General features: G+C 36.6%; 3 protein-coding genes across 3 annotated transcripts; 2 read left to right on the top strand and 1 right to left on the bottom strand.

The window, feature by feature from the left end:
- Nucleotides 1-208: 208 nt before the first annotated feature.
- LOC133315120 (protein RER1B-like) lies at nucleotides 209-2,182 on the top strand. The gene is made up of 4 exons (XM_061516686.1): nucleotides 209-374; nucleotides 769-1,130; nucleotides 1,475-1,655; nucleotides 1,806-2,182. Exons 2-4 carry the CDS (start codon nucleotides 781-783, stop codon nucleotides 1,857-1,859), a joined length of 585 nt encoding a protein of 194 aa, XP_061372670.1. The 5' UTR covers nucleotides 209-374; nucleotides 769-780; the 3' UTR covers nucleotides 1,860-2,182.
- A 613-nt stretch (nucleotides 2,183-2,795) lies between these two features.
- Nucleotides 2,796-5,018, bottom strand: LOC133315110 (phenylcoumaran benzylic ether reductase POP1-like). The gene is made up of 5 exons (XM_061516668.1): nucleotides 4,761-5,018; nucleotides 4,187-4,321; nucleotides 3,504-3,741; nucleotides 3,232-3,435; nucleotides 2,796-3,153 (listed from the first exon to the last, which is right to left on the bottom strand). The coding sequence occupies exons 1-5, from the start codon at nucleotides 4,947-4,949 to the stop codon at nucleotides 2,984-2,986; spliced, it is 936 nt and encodes a 311-aa protein (XP_061372652.1). The 5' UTR covers nucleotides 4,950-5,018; the 3' UTR covers nucleotides 2,796-2,983.
- A 3,733-nt stretch (nucleotides 5,019-8,751) lies between these two features.
- On the top strand, nucleotides 8,752-18,645 carry LOC133315141 (universal stress protein PHOS32). The gene is made up of 5 exons (XM_061516713.1): nucleotides 8,752-9,195; nucleotides 9,285-9,364; nucleotides 17,965-18,083; nucleotides 18,187-18,263; nucleotides 18,356-18,645. The coding sequence occupies exons 1-5, from the start codon at nucleotides 8,964-8,966 to the stop codon at nucleotides 18,379-18,381; spliced, it is 534 nt and encodes a 177-aa protein (XP_061372697.1). The 5' UTR covers nucleotides 8,752-8,963; the 3' UTR covers nucleotides 18,382-18,645.
- Nucleotides 18,646-19,095: the final 450 nt, after the last annotated feature.

Genomic DNA, 19,095 nt, shown 5'->3' with positions numbered 1-19,095 from the left:
TACTCCTTTTCAATACCGTTAGATCAGATAAAGTAGATATAAAAAAAATGTAAGAATAATATCCTATTCCAAATAATAAAATGATTAAATTGCAAACTAGTGTGTTTATGGATTCAACCACGAGTCTTATTTGATAAAAATTTAAAAATAATAACGTGATGAGGTCCACCTGAGCCTCACCTCAATTCATGGGTTTTAAGCAGTACAATACCGAACACGAGGGTTGAACTTGACGGAGAAAGGAAACAAAATAGAAAAAGAGAGAATAACAATAGTAAAAAGGGGAAAAATTGGCATCAGCCTTAGCCTTGTAGATCCGCTCGCTCGCTCGCTTTTCGGTTCCGCCATCCATTGAACAATACTCTTCTTCTCAGGTCAGCTCCTATTCTTCTTCCATTCTCCTTCTCCATTTTCTCTATCTTCCGCTTTCTTCTTCCCATCTTCTCAACCTTATCCTTTCATTCTCTAATCGCCAATTAACTCCCACCATCTATTTCCAGATCTCATTTTCCCTTAACTTTATCATCTAATTGTTTTCGTTTTTATACTTTTATTCTGATTTTAAAATTCTAGGTTAGATTCATTAGAACCCTAAATATTAGATTGTTAATGTAAGTCATTGGAACAAAGGGCTTTCTCCAAATCTTTCCTTTTTTCAGGTTTATATGGTTGATTATGTCTGTATCCTAATACATAATGGAAGAAAATGGTTGGTTATATATCTAATTTGGTGAATGTTTTGAAAACTTGGGTTATTTCTCTTCTCAGGTTGTGATTTGAATGGAGGGAACTGAAGGCGGCAGTGCCTCCGCTGCTTCACCGGTCAACCAATATTGGCAGCAATGTTCTAAGCTCTTTCAATATTATCTGGATAAATCTACTCCTCATACTACTTATAGATGGATTGGAACTCTGGTTTTGGCATCCATCTATGCTTTGAGGGTTTTCTATGTCCATGGGTTTTACATTGTGTCTTATGGGCTCGGAATCTACCTCCTCAATCTCTTGATTGGCTTTCTCTCCCCTTTGGTTGATCCTGACATGGAACCTTCCAATGGACCTTTGCTTCCAACCAAAGGCTCTGATGAGTTCAAACCCTTCATTCGCAGACTTCCTGAGTTTAAGTTCTGGTAATTTAGGATTTCTCTTTTAGAAAACGATTTTAAAGTCTTGAGTCAAATAACTGTTGGCCTTGATTGTCTGTTTGGGCTTTTACTTGTTAAGATTTCATGCTAAAATTGATACCCTGATGCTTGTTGAGAAATGATATTTTAAGGAACAAATCTATTTCTGAGTGGAGATTAGATGTTGTTGTATGACGGGGATGGCATCATAAACAAGAATAACTTTAAGTAATGACTCTGGTGGTGTGAGTTGATTTATATAATTCAACTCTCCTGAAAGAGGTGGGTGCTTTTCATGTGCATTCCTTTATGTTTGGTCTATGAATTTTGTAATTTTATTATGGCTGCAGGTATTCTTTCACAAAGGCTTTCTGCATTGCATTTGTGATGACCTTCTTGTCCGTATTTGATGTTCCTGTCTTTTGGCCTATATTACTTTGTTATTGGATTGTTCTCTTTGCCCTTACAATGAGGCGCCAAATTGCACACATGATCAAATACAAATATATCCCATTCAACCTTGGAAAGCAGGTTGAGTTTCTTATGCTTAAATCTCTTTTGTATCATTTGCCTTGTGCACCTGTTATTTTTTTGTACCTTAAGTCCAGCGGAAGTAAGATTTGCTTTATTTTATATCCTCTACCTGACATATAATGCACGATTTCTTTTAATATTTTACAGAAGTATGGCGGTAAGAAATCTTCTGCAAGTAGCAGTGGCTCTCGTGCAGACTAAAACTTGCCTGCGAGATGTGTAGAACACGGATCTACTTAATGAAGGACAAGTTAGGTTTTGTGAACATTCAGGGTAGTTAATTTTCGCCCTTTTTTTTGAAGGAATTTGTATTCAGATTATTATGAATGCTAGTATGCAGTTACAGAAAATCTTAGTGTTCACTCGTTTTATTATACCAGAAGACGTGCTACTATTGGCAGTGAACTTCATTGTTGATACACATTGGTATTGAGTTCAGTTTTTTATTTTCTTGTAAAGCTCTGCTTGTATTGTGAGTTTGTGATGCTGTAATCTTACCTTGACTGGTGCTCTCTACCACAATATTAAGGCAAAGTTCACCCATCACTTTCTTTTATTTCTGCCTCTACTATATAATAAAAGATTTGATAGGGGTCACTTTTTCTTGTAATCTGTCTCTTAAAGTACGACTAACGTTGGGCCCATTACTTATGATGCAGTTGAAAGCCGATGTGCTTAAGCAATTTAGACACTGTCCATTTTCAGTAGTGTTGTACATCATGCATTTACCAATTAATCATTTTGTTCAACGGCATGTAATCATTACCCCCTTGCATTAGAAGTCGTCTATATCATGAAAGGTAAAATTAAAGGCCTGATCAAAACGGTTTTTGAGAAAGTTAGTGACTATTTGAGAGAGTTCATGAAGGATATGGACATGTTTTAACATGGGTTACGTAGTCCTAGTATTTGCTTGCATATAATAGGTCTCACATCCATTTCTTTCCCGACTACAGGTGTCTTAGATGACAAGGCCTCAAACGTACTATTATTGCCCTTTTCAATTTTCATAGCAAATATCATCATTACCTTTATTCTAAATTAATCTTGATTCGCGATTGATGAACTCCAAATAAAATCAAAAAAGGAAAATAAAATTGTTTACCTTTCCATTAAAATTTATATTTTCACTCTGAATTTTCATAGAAGTAAAGGAAAGTAAAAATTGAAATTGATAACTTAAACAGGCACGGAATAAAACTATCAAAGCATACGTAGCATAGGTTTCTAACTCATACATAGTTCCTAAGTAGCACAGCTCAACAAGGAAGTGCTACTAGATTGTTTTATTTAGTTAGAAAATTAAGTTTTACCAAGAGGATATATCAACGGACAAACTGGTCAACGTACTCCTCCACAGTGGTATATTTCACATCAGGATAGAGTGCTGAAGCTTCGACACCAAATGCTGGCTCAATTTCAAAGTTAGTGTGATCCCCCTTTACATAGACAGAGTGACCAATCGACAGGATCACATTTAAGCGTGGTGAGGCCTCTAAAAAAGAAAAGAAAAGAAAATTAAGTTATCACTGTTAAATCCAGCACATATCCCAAATAATGATGACTTACTAACCTTGAATTTGCTTCAGGAGTTGTTCCTCTGATACATAGATTCTTTCAACAGTTTTACCGATCTTCTTCTCCCAAAGAGATACCAAGTCATTAAACGATAAGGTATTAGCTGGTGGTCTGATGTAGAGAATTTTGTTCAAGGTTCTTGGATCATCAACAGATTTGATAGTATAAGTAGCAATATCCTCCTCCCTGTTATAAACAGCTGTTAAAAAGCACATGTTAGTAATAGGACAACGAGTGACATGTAAATTTCTAATCTTGAGATTTAACCTTTGGGGTTTCCATCTCCCAAGATAACAACTTTATCTCTCGGGGCAGCTGTAGCTCCAGGTTGTGACAAATTGGGTAGGAACCAACCAGAAAAGAAGTTGCTTGACACATAAGTATGGGGAATTCCTTCTGCTTCAATGGTTCGGCGAATTTTGGCCTTAGTGGCAAATGCAGTCTTTGCTGGTTCAACTGCATGAACCCGGTCCACATCATTTCCAAACTCCGAAGGAAAGAACCTCTGTGAAATAAAATAGTCGTTTGAGCAACCTCAAAATATATATAAATTTTCTGTCATCCAGAATTAGAACTGAAGCAATCGCAGCAGTTTTTACACAAATTAGAACATGCAATGTCATATTTCAGATTATATGATAATTTTATGATGTCTTCGATTATCAAGGTGAAGAAGAACAAGCTTCACCTTGTCTTCTTCGAAACACTTAATGTTTAGATGCACGAAATTGTGGTTCAGCTCAAATTTAAGTTGGGTAATTTAGCTATAGATCCAAAAGAAGCCACCAATATTAAACCGATCTTTCTATACTTAAAAGGTTTGATTTTGGTTATGAAACAGTATCAACATCAGAAAATGCTAATGCTGCAGAGCACAAAAAAGGAATTGTTGAAAACAAAACAGAAAGAAAACGGTGCAAGTGCTTTACTTAAAAATTGAAAGAGTATACCTTAACATTTGCTGCTTCTTTAATGGCAGAAATGATCTTATCTTGATCAGCTAGCTGAAAGTGTCCTACTGTAGAGATTACCACATCAACCTCTTTTATGGCCTTCACCAAACTCTGATGATCATATAGATCTCCCTGCATATATAATAAAGGACAACATCCAATTCAATTAACAATTTCACCAGCTACATCCATCAAAAACTAAAGTCTAATGGTCAAATATGAAATAACTGCCATCTCATTTATTCTAAAATTACTTATTTTAATTTTTTTATTATTTCTTTCTCTTGATTTTTTTTTTTGTTTTTTATTTTTTTGGTCTAGATGGGTCTAAATTTTAATTTATAAATAAAAATAGGGAAATATTACTTAAACGTGAGAGAACTCACAAATTAGAAGAGAGAAGAGAAGACAGAAAAAAGAGAGAGTAAGTTCTATCCTTGATTTATGAATGCTCTAGAGAAACATTCTCTCTCGAATCACATAATTACTAATTTTTCCCATAAAAATATGTCAAAAAGCACCCTTTGATAATTTTTAAGTAGGCAAAGGTTGAGAGGATTTTTTTACTCACAATAACAAAATTGACACCCAGGTTCTTGAATTTGTCGATGATGGATGATTTAGCGGGATTGGAAAGAGTAGACTCCCGGACCAGAACGAAGGTTGGGTGGCCAGCATTGGCACTTGCTTCAACGATGAACTTTCCGATGTAACCGGTGCCTCCGATGATCAGAACGTTGCTATTGCTAGTCCCTGCCATTGAAGAATTTGCTCTTTTTTAACTAGAAGAGGACAAATTGCTCTGCTCTCACAATAAGATGGAGTTATCATGGTACTTGTCCTATATAGTACTGATCTTTTCAGACAAATAAATGTATTTCGACACATAGCCTGTCTCAGTGCATTTAGGTGAGACAAAATATCAAGGTGGGATTTGAATTCATTTTAGAAAAATGAAATATATGGGTTCGTTTTTTCTGAACTTACTGCAGATAATTTGATAATTTATTTGCAGTAAGTCAATACAACGTCGTTTTGGGACGGAAATCATGGTGTTTTTGTAATTTTAATTTATTTTAGGGTTATAATAGTCCTTATATTCATAATTTTTTAAGATTTCAATACCAAAACGATGTTGTTTTGGGAATAAACGCAGATAACTTATCTGCATTAACTCAGAAACATTTTTTTCGAAATGTATTTGTTAAAAGAAAATTTAGATACATCTTTATTGCAAAACCTTGATTCACTAATGAGAGATATAATTCCTTTTTATTAAATAAAATAAAATAAAATAATTTTAAATGACTAATTTAGATATCCATCCATGCAATGATGCAATCTATTAAAATTAGACACGAATGGATTAAAATAAAATAAGATTAGCTCTTTCGCTAGATTGTAATAGTTAACTCATCCTATTAATCAAAATAATACTTGTAACTTTAATATTTAATTTGTTTTCCGCATCATAAATTTTTTTGAATCCACCACCAGATGAACCATCGAGAATTTTTCGAATAACAATATAGTCAAAGCTATAGTAAAATTGGTCACATTTTGCAATAACAAAGAGATGTAAATTTTTCAAGAAATAAAATTAATTTCCTAATGCAAAGTTGTCATGATATAGGAAAATGACAAGCAGTTTTGTATCTTCAAATTTTGTATTGTAGTGATATCTAATAGACTCATGTGACTTACAGACACAAATATGTGAAAGACTCCAAAAGAATCTCATCCATGCCAATGAAAGAAAAACACAATATAAAGATAACCTGAAACAATGTACCAGCAAGTCATCGGATTCTACTTTGTTTTATGGCACCTACATACCTCAAGAATGCGTTGATACCCGCCCGCAGCGGCGGACCTACGTAGGTGCACATGACAAAGTGATTAAAAATTAGAGTTTACAATTATTATTGGGTTCTTCGATCTATCTTCTCTGAAGACTGAAAGTGATTAAAAAAACCCTTACCTCCTTCGATCAACCATGAAGATTGAAGAACGAGGATAACAACAATAGGGAACAACATCAGCCCAACAAAGACACCACCATAGGAATCCTTGACACTCGATTCAACCAGACCCTCAGAAATGTTCAAGGGTATTGTTTTTATCCCCCCCAAAATACTCGTTTCTTCTGTTAAGTTGTTGCTTGCAATTTTTCCTCAGAATTTCAGAAAAATAGGATATCTTCAGGATATTGTTGTTGTTGTTCTTCAACAATTTAAAATACTTTCTTGGGAATATGTTCAAAACAGAGATAATTTTGAGGTTTGTCACTGTTAATTCTGTCAATGCAGATGCTAAATACATTTTTTGTGTTGAGATTAAATATTACTAATTCTGATATATATTGTTTTTAAAGTAGTAACTGAAGAGATAGGACGGCTAGAATTTTATGCTTTGTATGCTCAAATAAATTGTTAAGAGAAAAGGCCCAAACATATGCTCGCTAGAGAAAGATACTTTATTCTGTAGTTCTTACCATGTGTTATGATATATTTTCTGGGTTTGCACACTTCATTCGCTCAACGCAACAATCATTGGACACAGGTTCACTCTCATACTTGCTTCACTAGTAACATTTAATTTATACATCATTTTTACTAGTTTATGTTTTTGTTCGCCTAGAGTTGCTATTCACCCTATATGTTTTTCCTTCTTTTTCAGAATTCTGAATCAGAATTTGCTAAATATTTGTCTGCAAAATCATTGGGCTACTTATGACAAATCAGGGTGGGCTGGTTTTGGTGGGAAAGGTTCCTGCCTAGAGTTATATGAAAAAAAATTTCGGGGCAGCCCACCAATAAATGTGCGGACATGAATTAATTTTTCTGGGTCCGCCATTGTCCGTCAAGTCTTCCACTGCAAAATTTTGGGGCAGCCCACCACTAAATGTGCGGTTATTAAGCCAATATTTCATTTTTTATAAATGTTATATAAATACTTTTTGAATTTAAATTATTTTTATTAAAGATTTAAATTTCATACTCATTCCGTTAATGAGAAATAAGTTTATATTATTTCATAAAATTAATATAAAAATTTTGTGTAGTAATAAAAAAAATATTGAAAAAAGGGCACTGGTGTTCATCTGTCACTTTTTGGGTAGTTCGCGCATGCATGCATTGGATACCAGGCAGTGAATCAGTCATCGTATTCCACTACCTGTGTACCTCCAGCATGCATTTGCATGCCACCGTACCTACCTCAATTGCATGACCCCACCTACCTCAAACAAGTATAATTACTCTTTGCATTAAAATAGTTAGTCTCTCTGCATGATACCTTGCACAAGAGCATTGACATAAGCACGCCAAAGCTTGAGTCATGTTTTTTTTTTTTTTCAAAACTGTATATTTGGGTGTGGTTGTTTAACCATTAACAACGACGTAACTGCTGATATATCTAGTGAGATCATCACCGACGACGAGGAGAAAGTTAACTTTTTTTTTTTATCAATAATTACAAACATGCATGTCAAATGTACTTTTTATTTTTCCTTATTTTAAGAAAGCTGATTCGTTATCCCTATTATAATTGATTAGTTACGCAGTTTTTTTTTTAGTTTCACAAAGAATCGTGATTAATGTCTCTGTATTTTCCACCACCTTTCTGTATATGCTTGTGTGTGTTAGTGAATTATCTGTTCCTTACACTATAGTATTGATTCTATTGAAGTGTTCAATAATATGCTAGATATATCGGTTCCTTGTCCAATCCTTTTCTTGTTCAATAACAGTTAGTTACCTATCCTAAGTTACACGTTTACAATATTTAAAAATTCTATTAGCAATTCCACATGTTGTATGTGGTTCTTTTGAGCAGTGTTGCATTGGTTAATTTTAATTTTGAATTTCATAATTCTAATTGTCTATTTGGGACTAGTCAGACTTTTCAGTATTCTCGTAACCGACTAATTTTGAGTGAAGTGACGGACAATTATCCAGCAATCCAAAAATTCTAATTTGCATTGATCAATTTTAGGGGGTGGTTAAAATTTTAAAATCTGGAAAAGTGAGATTGGTCAATTTGAACGGCTATCCATTTGTTTCTAGAAGACCTTAAATTGGAGATAACATCATGTGATGAATGATATGTTGAATATATAAATGGAAAAATAAATCTTATGTTATAAGAGAATTCTAATCTCATGTTATAGATATATCACATGTGAGATTCACCTATTTAAAAAAAAACAAAAAACAAAAAAAATGAGTGACACACCTTTCTATGGTGTGTGTCAGAAGAATTTATTTTCTCACGCAACATGAAAAAAATAAACTCCATATATAAATTTGAAGAAAAACGTTTATTATTTAAAAGAAGATAACTTTATATCATTTTAAAATAAGAAAGGCTTTCAGATTACCAAAAAAAAATAAAAATAAGTAAGGCTTTTCCATAAATATTGTACTTATTTTTAAATTCGAAGAGAATTTTTGGAGGAAGAATTTTTTTTCAAAATCCTATTAAACAATAGAAATCAAAAAACGTTGAAAGAGGAGACCGATAAGCATTGAACGCAGGTACAGGTTTTCTAATTGGACACGAAATTTTTCGGCGACTATTTAGAAAAGACGAAGAAGGGCCAGCTCACCCCCAACTATTTAAAAACCCTTTGCTATCTTTTAATTCAATTTTAATAATCGCCATCTGAAATTGGAATACAGATACAGAGAACCCAAAGCAAAAGTAGTTGATCTGAATTGTGAATAGTGTGTTGGCGAAGAAAAAGTTGACCTGATCTGAAAATTCTGAGAAAATGGAGACAGTGATGGAAGAAGAAGAATACAACTACAGAGAAGTGAGGCTTCCTTCTCTGATACCAGTGGTGCCGGAGCCAGAACTTGAGAGAGAAACAGGGGAAAGGAGAAGAGGAAGGGATATACTAATAGCCATAGATCATGGTCCTAACAGCAAATATGCCTTTGATTGGGCTCTCATCCACCTTTGCAGGCTCGCTGATACCATCCATCTCGTTCACGCAGTTTCTGGTTCCTTTCTTTACTTCATTCTTTCTTAGCTTTCTTTTCATTCTTTTTCCTTTTTTCCCCTCAAACCAAGTAACGTAAATATTTTGCAGATGTGAAGAACCAAGTTGTTTACGACATAACCCAGGGGCTGATGGAGAAATTAGCGGTCGAGGCTTTTGAAGTCGTAATGGTTAGCATCTCTCTCTCTCTCTCTTTTAATATATACTAATCGATTCTCTTTCATGATTATGCAATATTCCCCTGCTTCTCTTTCTTTTATACACCCTTCTAAACTATTTGCTGATTAGGATTGTAACAATACTCCCCCTCTGACAATCACCTTGTCCTCAAGGTGATGATCATTTTCCGGGGGTCACATTGCTTGAAACTTAATGGCCAACTAATGCACGAGGCTACATAACCTCCACCAGGATCCCATTGCCCCTCTTCAATTCTTCCATGTGGTTTTGTGAATAAGCTATCAAGGGTCTCTACACTAGTAATATTGTTGCCTTTACTTGCCACTTCAACCAACCACAATACTATGAACATTTAGAAATTTTGAAGCAGCCTCTATCACTGCCACATCCATAAAATTGGGATATACATGGTCATCAGCACCTTTCCTTGAAGGGTATCCTAAAAAATCATAAGTCTCGCTGATGAAGCGAGATAACTTTGGTTCCACTAAAAATGTGAACATATTGCCTAAGAGAGCTCACAATTTGAGAAGTTGTGGAACTGACCAAACCAGTGGATATTTCTAGCACAGGAAGAACCTTGGATGCATTGGTTCTATTTGCATTTTTTTCTACCCACTCAATGACTTTTGAAGTAGCTTCTACGCTAGATAAGCCATTAATGTCAAGCCCCCCCACTGTATACAATGAATTTTCCATAATACCTTCGTTTGAAACAACCTTTCTAGACTCGTGGATTCTTTTATCACCCCATATCGCAAACCATCGAACCAATGAGCTAGTGTGGAAAAAATCAGGCTCTAAGGAGGAGAATAATAAATTCATGTAATTCTCCGTTGAACACCAAACTAACTCCCTATTTGCAAAAACTAAGTTGCCCTAGGTCGTCGGATAGCTCTCAAACATTTCGGATTGATGTTGTTCAAATATGAACCCCAAAGCCCAAACATCACAAATGTTCACAAACCTGCAAATGTCGTCGAGAATGTTGCTAACTAGCGCCATGAGCAAGAGTTTGGGTTTGAAATTCAAATTTCGTAGCCAATCGACACCCACCACGTGACCCTTGTTGATCTTTGCCTCCTTCTCAAGCTCTGCTTCTCCGAACTGAAGCACTGTCGCAACTTTGAAACGAAACTGAAGACCCTTCTCCAATGGCCAACAATTCCACCACCTCTGGTATATGCTCCCTAACAATACCTCACACCACCATGGAACGAAAATGGCAACAATTCCCCACCTGGAACAGGTACGGCTTCATGCCCCACATCGTTCCCTGCAGCCGTCCCCATTGCAAATCAAGAGGTTGAGGGTTTGCAATATGGAAGAAGAATGGACCAATAGTTCCCTGATTAACTCAATGAGCCTGCTTGCATTTCCTTGTTCTTCGAAGGTCCAATCCAACATGCTTAAACGGCGACCATGTTTTTCTTATCTCACTTAACTCGAGCACATTCATGGGCTTACAAGCCCAATAACTATATAAACCAGAGATGCCATTCCTTTTTAATTGGGCTGGAAAAAACCTGGCATTAATTAGGAACGGGTCTATAACTTGACCCAATTTCAACTCAGATCTGATTTGTTTCCCTTCTTCTCCTTAATGAGTTCATAATCTTCCTCCATGTTTATTGCTACATTGTGGGTCTCTTTCCAATCCTGCCCATATTTCACTTCTCATTCTTCGATTCTTTACACACTTGTGCCCACTGTTGCCTTGCTAACAGTTGTGCAAGTAATGCGCGCAAGTATACGCGACAACAAGTAATATAGGGCTGTTATAAGTCCCAGTTATCGTTCCCACAAGGATCGTTGGCGTTTTGAAATGACTAAAATTTGTAATTGCTTAAAACTGAGTTACTATTTGAAAATAAAAGAAATAAAAATTGTAAAGTAAAAATAATCTAGAATGGATCTAAAATACTACTGTTCACTTTTCTTTTAAAATTTTTCTGAATTACTTTCCTAAATTATAAAATAAGGAGTAAGAATGAAGCAAATTAAATGACAGATGTGACAAGAATTTTCTTTTCTTTTTTTTTTGTATTTAAAATTTGAAACAGAACAGAGATTGAAATATGAAATAACAAAGGAAATTAGAAATCTGAGTTGATAAAGAAGTTTAAAAAGGTGGGTTGAGTTCTGGCTCTCCTTCCCCACAGTACTTGAAAAATAATTTGATTAACAAAAAGCTCATCCTAAGATTCTCAGTTAACAGAACTGTATTGTTAATTTTTAATCTCTTAAAAATTATTTTATCCCAAATTTGCCCACTTCCATATCTCTATGCCAAGTGGGATTAGGACTCTTGAGACTCAGGTCCAATATTACATGAGGACTCATTCATTTCTGAATTGAGATCCCTTAGATGATTTCTCATCTAAGTCCATGTGTCTAATGCAGAATCCAGAATTAGTTGTTTCTCAACAACTAAATCCTAACCAAACCTCTGACATCTGGCCAAAATGCAGATAATTTTAAACATAAAAAAAAAAACATTAAACAACTGAGATATAAAAATTAAAACCAGAAAATCAAATATTTGACAAGAACTGAGGTTTGGGTATCACCTAAAACCCAACCTCTAAAAAGTTAGCCACTATCCATATGGATGAGGCTTACACACAGTAACAGAAAACTAAAGAAATTACAAAAAAGAAATGCTAGAAAATAATTTACAGCACTCGCCTAACAACCAGCAATTTCAGTGCTGTAAATGCATGTATCGAGTTCATCAGATGAACCAGAATCTCATTACAAAATAGAAATTAAAAGAAAATAAAAATTGTGCAGAAAGCAAGAACTAATAAAAACGATAAATCAGAAAATCAGGAGTCGGAAGAAGGGACCGCTTTGACTCACTCCTCTTTCCCTTTTTATAGGGTTCCTTTCCTTCTTTGCGCGATTTTCCTCTCCAGCTCAGCAGGTATACACGCGCTCCTTGCGCGTTACACACCAGTGGTCCCCAACCGTTCCACAATCGCAACAAATTTTGCAAATGAAATTTTTCTCCGCACTCATAACAGTATCCTCGTCACTAATCTGTTTGTGTATGGCTTCTAGAACAATAGCCTTACAAAGCAGGCTTGTGTGGTTCAATGGGTGACAGAAAATGAGACTGGATGATCGTTTTGGATGGCTAAGTGGTTGGATTGAAATGAAAGGTTAAGGATTTGGTGTGAGGCTGTGGTTAGGGTCTGAGTCGTGGTTTGAGAAAGAGAGGATTAGGGTTCGTGAGATCTGAAGACTCAGATGTTACTTAGCTACTTTTGTGTTGGTCTTTTCGTAGGTTTTGTGTCTTTCCCTTACAAATGGGCTTCTGGTGAGTCAATGAACAATCATCAGCCCATTTCTTTTTTTTTTCTTTTATTTCTTCTCTTCTTTGATTTGGGTTTCTCTGATTTGGAAAGTAACATATGGGCCTGAAAATAAAAAATGAGCCCATTAGTATCCAAAACCTATTATATTTCAACTCAACATAAATTTGGGGTTTTTAATCACACAAAAATTATTCTTTTCTCTCCATTTTCACATTAAACCATATGTTTCAAGTCTCATTTAAGAGACTTATCACCCACCTTATTCTTTCTTAATTGCACTGCGCATAATCTTCCATCCTTATAGACAAAATCAAATCTGACGGTCCTAGCGATAGCGTTGCATCGGCGAACATTGCCGATGGTGATGGTGTTAGTTGTTCTTGCACACCTACATCCTTTTTTTCTATGGTCTCTTCCCTCAACTCCGTTGCCTGCTTTCGCTGAAGCAGTTTCTGCTTACGCGTTTGTTCGTGTTCTTTCTCTGCTTCCTTCTCCAGTTTAGGTGTCTCCTTTTCTATCACCAAGTTTCCTTCCCTCTCCGTTTCTGAATACAAACGGCCCCTGCCTTTCTCTTCGCCACATAGATATAAATCAGGATCGTATCCCTGTTGGAATTACTTTAGCATCGCCTTTGAGAGATCCCACCAACGCCCTTTAGCAAAGGTACCAGATATGTTCGTTTCCTTTTAGTCCCTTTGCTGCTTCTAAAATTTTGGGCCATGCTGGCTTGGCCTGACCTACATCCTGGCCTATGTTGAGCCTGACCTAGCCTGGCCTTTCTGAGAAGTAGAGTAGGCTTAGGCTTGCAAGAAAGCTTTTTTTAAAAGTAGGCCAACTTTGTCAAGCCTGGCCTAAAGCCTTATAGGCTGGCTTATTTAATTCTTTAAAATAAAATAATATATTTATTTTAGGTGGCAAACTATCAACTTTAATTTCTTTTGTGCATCACCGCTTCTAAGTGACTTCTCACTCTTATCTCTAAGTTTCATCTTTGGTTGACCCAGTAATTGTATTTCTTTTTTATTTTTCTCATTTCTTTGACTCTAAATCTCTTCTGATATACATTATAGATCTAGGGTATTATATTGACTCTTGTTTGTCATTTTTTATTTCTTATGAGAAGTATTAGTGCATGCATAAATGGAACTTTCTTTGTTCTATACAATTATATACAATTATTTTCTTTGCTCAGTATCTGCAGTGGGAGGCCTGTAGGCCATAGCAGGCTTTCTATATTTTTTAAAATAGGTCAGGTCAGACCTATAAACGAAGCCTGTAATAGGCCAATAGGCTGAATATTTTTTTACTTAAGCTTAGGCCAGGAAGGCCAAAGCCCAGCCTAGCCTAGCCCATTTAGGCCCCTAGTTCCCAGCATTCCTTTCACCTTGAAGTATTGCTCCATTTGGATCTGCCATCCATAAGCTACCACTCCATCAAACACTAGAATCATCTTGAAATCGGTTACCAAAGCTCTCGGATCAGAGCTCTGATACCAATTTGGTAGAGACCTCCGCTTAAATAAAGAAACAACAGCAAAGAACAGAGTTTTTTGGCCTAGTGAAACCAGTTTTTTGTATTTACGGAATCTCAAAGAGTATTACAGTATAAAATGACAGTGAAACAGTTTAGACATGACAAGGTAAATCAACTGCAGAGCTGGGAAAAGAAAAATATAGAGATGAAATAGGAAAAAGATAATGTGAACAATTGGAGAGGCCTCACTCTCTCAAGGTCCTTTCCCAATACGACTTCTAGATAGCCCTCACTCTTCTCCTTCCTTATTATTTAACCACCTCAACCTCACTTCACACGCCATTAAGTCTGTTTGGACCCTTTGCAAGCAATTATAACTATGCAATTGGAGAGGCCTCACTTTTTTCTAAGGTCTATTCTCAATACAACTTCCAGATAGCCCTCTCTCTTCTCATTACTTACTATTTAACCACCTCAACCTCATTTCCCACGCCATTAAGTCTATTCGAACCATTTGCAAGCAGTTATAACTGCCTAGCTGAGTCAGCCGTATTGCTTTCACTAAATTGTCCTTAGGTGGTATCGTATCAATACTCCCCCCACCCAAAAAAACCATCACCTTGTCCTCAAGGTGAGTGCAAGTAACAATGATATTGCCTCTGGGATCCCATTGCTTGAACCCCCCCCCCTGGGCGGTTCCCACTGAGCATCTATATAGCCTGGGAAGTCATGACCAAGAAGGTAATCACCATGGCAATAACTAGAATTTTTCCACCAAGGACTCAAGCATGGGGCTATAGTCATAGCTTCCAACACCCCCCTTACAGAAATCTATTTTGTCTCTTCAAACCAAGGATCGCGTTTGCACAATCCCTTCTCCCTTGCCTTCAGCAGACTATGGACATCTGCTTTTGCACCATAGAGGAAAAAATTCTCATTACTAATATCCTCCCTGATTTCAACATTGGTTCCATCTAAAGTACCTATAAGGCATCCATTCAAAGCAAATTTTATATGGCTTGTGCCACTTGCTTCCATGTCTGCGATGCTAATATGCCTGGATAGTTTACTCCCTAGAATGACCACGCCTGCCATATACTCATTGTAATTTGGTACAAACACAACCTTTGCATAAGGATTAAAATATATTAATTTGAATTTTGGATCAACCTGTACGGTTAAACAAGCTGTAAACAAGTTATATTTGTTAGTGCATTTTCAATTTCATGAAACCCATGATAGGTATCACCTCCCAAGCTATCAAGAAAGTCATGACCAGTAGTTTGAACCATGCACAGTCCTAATTCATTTTGCAAGACAAAAAATCTCTCCCAATATCAAAAGCATATATCTGAACAGTGCGCTTATTTTCTACTAGAACATAGATAGGATAAGATTGATCTTGGATCCATTTGCCCGAAACTTTGGCCTGACATACAAATTGGCCTAATCCAAGGCTTGATCCAAATTCTTTCCTCTTCCCTTTTGCTTTCATCCCCTTCTGCCAACTCCCTCCATGGCAGTGTTTTACCTCTTCGTTGCCATCATTCTCCTCCTATGGTATCAGCAAATTCAACAAACGAACATTACATTGGTGATTTGGGTTCCACCTATAGTCGAGATTGAAGAATAATTCATTCTGCGATTTCGTCTGGATATCCTCCTTCGAAAATCTCCACCCACCGCCCCTGCATCCATGGCTGCCATTGTCTCTTGTTTCTCTAAGGTTTTGCAGTCTCCTTGCTTGCGGTATCACTAGGGTTGGTAGGAAGGAGATCGTTGTCTTTTGAGGCTTCTTACAAAATTGGTAACCCATTATTCTCAACTTAATGGGCATCGGTTCATCTTGACCCGAATTAATCTAATTGGGCTGGCTAATTTGCACATGATTTGGGCTCGACCCATTGCGTCTGTAACATGATCTAACATCTACAACTCCTTTCCTGACCTAGGTAGCCACAACTTAGTTACAATCAGTTCTTGCATCTTCTTCTTTTCATGACCGCGTGAAGATGTGTCCTCCCTTTTGTGAATGCGCAGATCCGACAGCCCTGGTGACGGGTCAACTACCACCAACGAAGACTGTTGTGTCGCTGATTTATGTGTCGCCTTGCCCCAATCCTTTCTCTCATCCATAACTTCCCTTTTGTCACTATTTGTTTTTTCAACCTTGACCTCTTTCTCTTTTAGCATCTTTTTTTCTAGTTTTGGAAGCAATTGTATAGCTTCCTCCTCCAATGCGGATTTAATTTATACTTTGACCTTGGTTTTTCAACTTTTGTTTCCTTCTCCACCGGCCATTCTAAAACTGAAACCAGCCTTGCTCTTGTCGATTTATCTTCACCATCACCCTCCTTCTCCTGTTTCAATGTCTCCTTCTTCTCTATCACGAAGTTCCCTTACTTTCCATTTCTGAATTCAAATTCCTCTTCGTCATATAGAAATAAGTCTGGATCGTATTTTGGCTGAAATTCCTTTAGCATCGCCTTTGAGAAATCCCACCAACTTGCCTTCGAATTCGACCCCCTCCTGAAAGGGTACCAAATGCGATCGTATCCTTTCAGTCCCTTCGCAGCTTCTGAAATTTTCTTAGTTTCTGGAGTTCCTTTCACCTTGAAGTGTTGCTCCATTTGGATCTACCGTCCATATGCTTCCACTCCATCAAATATTGGAATCATCTTAAAATCGAATACCAAAGCTCTCAGATCAAGAGCTCTATACCACTTTGTAAAGAACCAATTCAACCCAAAAACTTAAGCTATTGGGTGAGGTTACGTTAATGGTTTTTATATATTTCAACACGCCCCCTCACACAAGAGCTCACTGGGCTTGAAGGGTGGACAATGCACAGGCCCACCTACCTGTGCGAACAAAGAAATTCCACTTGAAAGAAAGTGGGGGGCGGCGAGGATCGAACCTGGGACACGAGGCTCTGATACCACGTAAAAAATCAATTCAACCCAAAAGCTTAAGCTATTAGGTGAGGTTACAGTTAATGGTTTTTATATATTTCAACACAATTTGATAGAGACCTCCAACACCAAACATAATCAACAACAGAGAATAGGGAATATTGGTCTGATAAACCAAGCTTTTCATATATCCATGGAATTACAAAAAGACATTACAACCTAATAGCAGTAAAACAGAGACAGCAATTACAGGGAAAGGAAAAATAATAGTGAACTGGAAAATGAAATGATAATGCAGAAAGGGGAAATGATAATGTGAGACAATTGGAGAGGCCTCACTTTCTCCCAAGGTTCCATTCCTTACACAATATTCCAAGATGCTCTTTAGAATGCTGATCCCCTCCTCTAAATAGAACCAACTCCCCCTACGTGACCCAATGTGCCTTCCTACAACTAATCTCCACTCCTAACAACTTTTGCTGACTCAGCATTATGCAATATTCCCCTGCTTCTCTTTCTTTTAGACAACCTTGTAAACCGTTTGATGACTAGGATTGTATCACAATGCTAAATTGAAACATCTTTTCAACGGTTGAGAATGTTTCTCTTGAACAGCTGAGACCTTTTATTATGGCTTCAAAGATTTTCAGTTGCTTTATATTTGAGTCCTTAGCATGTAGTAATAAACCCTACCAACATTTTTCGGTGACTCTGGTGCTTTCTTAGTTGAGTACAAGAAATGCCATTTCTTCTGAATTCAATTTTATGGTTAACCTGTATTGATGATCGCCTGTTATTACTCTTTCTCTGTCAGTCTTTGGTTTTGTTCGGTTGAAATTCTCATCCATTATGTAATCCTAATCGATTATTTATGATGTAAAACAGGTGAAATCAGTAGCTCGGATTGTGGAAGGTGATCCTGGAAAAGTAATTTGCAAGGAAGCAGAGAGGATCAAACCTGCAGCTGTGGTAATGGGGACCAGAGGCAGAAGCTTGATTCAAAGGTTTGCCCCTCCATTCCCTCCCTGTGTGTCTGTGAGTGAGATTGTGTCTTTGTTATCCATTTTTCTGATGCACTTGTGGGCTTGATGTTGTGATTTTCTTCAGCGTATTGCACGGAAGTGTTGGTGAGTACTGCTTTCACCACTGTAAAGCAGCACCTGTTGTGATTGTTCCTGGAAAAGGTTTGCCTTCCTCACCTTGGTCATTCTTTTTCAACATTTTCTTGCAGCTGAATTTTAGAATTCTGAAGGTGTTTCATTTCTTTGATTGACAGATGCCGGGGATGCGTCAATCATCTAGTGGAATTATGTTGTAAAAGAGTCTGTTTTGTATATTGGCTTTGTTTGAGTATATAGCTAACTTCATATACTAGTGTGAAGATTGATTCTAATTCATTGGAACAAAAAATGAACCTCATGTGGTGTGTTTTGTTTTGTGATAACCCACTTTTCAGTTCGGAAATTCACGAGTATTTTACTTCGTTTTGCAAGTAAGAAGTGTCCACAAATATGGTAGTTGGAGAATATAATTTTCTGGAACTTAATAATTGTTTGGCTGCCTATGTTCACTTTTTTGTGAAACTCGTTATGACTTACTTGCCATGGCTTCCGTCTCATTTGCTTTTACGAGCATTTTGAATGCTTTTTATGTGACCGCTAGGAATAGTTTGTATACAATGCCGTAATATATTGTTAACTGATATATTGTTGCTCTTACTGTCAATAATCTATTGACTCTTCTTAGACTTTGTCTGTTTAGTTGATTTTGAAAATTTTAACTGCTTAAAGTTTATCTGCATATATATCGATATCGGGGTCACCATTCTCCATTATAAAACAAATGGAAATGGAGAATTGAGTTAGATGACTATGTTTGTCTTATCTTTCTCAACTAGTTTGGGGCCCAATTTTGTTTTGGTTGAATGTGCTTGTTAAATGTTACCACTAGGAAACATTTCGGAGTTAAACAAAGGGGAAAAAGATTTCTTATGTTAGAGGAAAGAGAAATTCATTT

Source organism: Gastrolobium bilobum, unplaced genomic scaffold (genome assembly GCF_033153095.1).
Source record: "Gastrolobium bilobum isolate Gb01-03AN ecotype WA unplaced genomic scaffold, APGP_CSIRO_Gbil_v1 utg8583, whole genome shotgun sequence".
NCBI lineage: Eukaryota > Viridiplantae > Streptophyta > Magnoliopsida > Fabales > Fabaceae > Gastrolobium > Gastrolobium bilobum.
The sequence above is the reverse complement of the archived record's forward strand: the minus strand, read 5'-3'. Positions and strand labels throughout refer to the sequence as shown.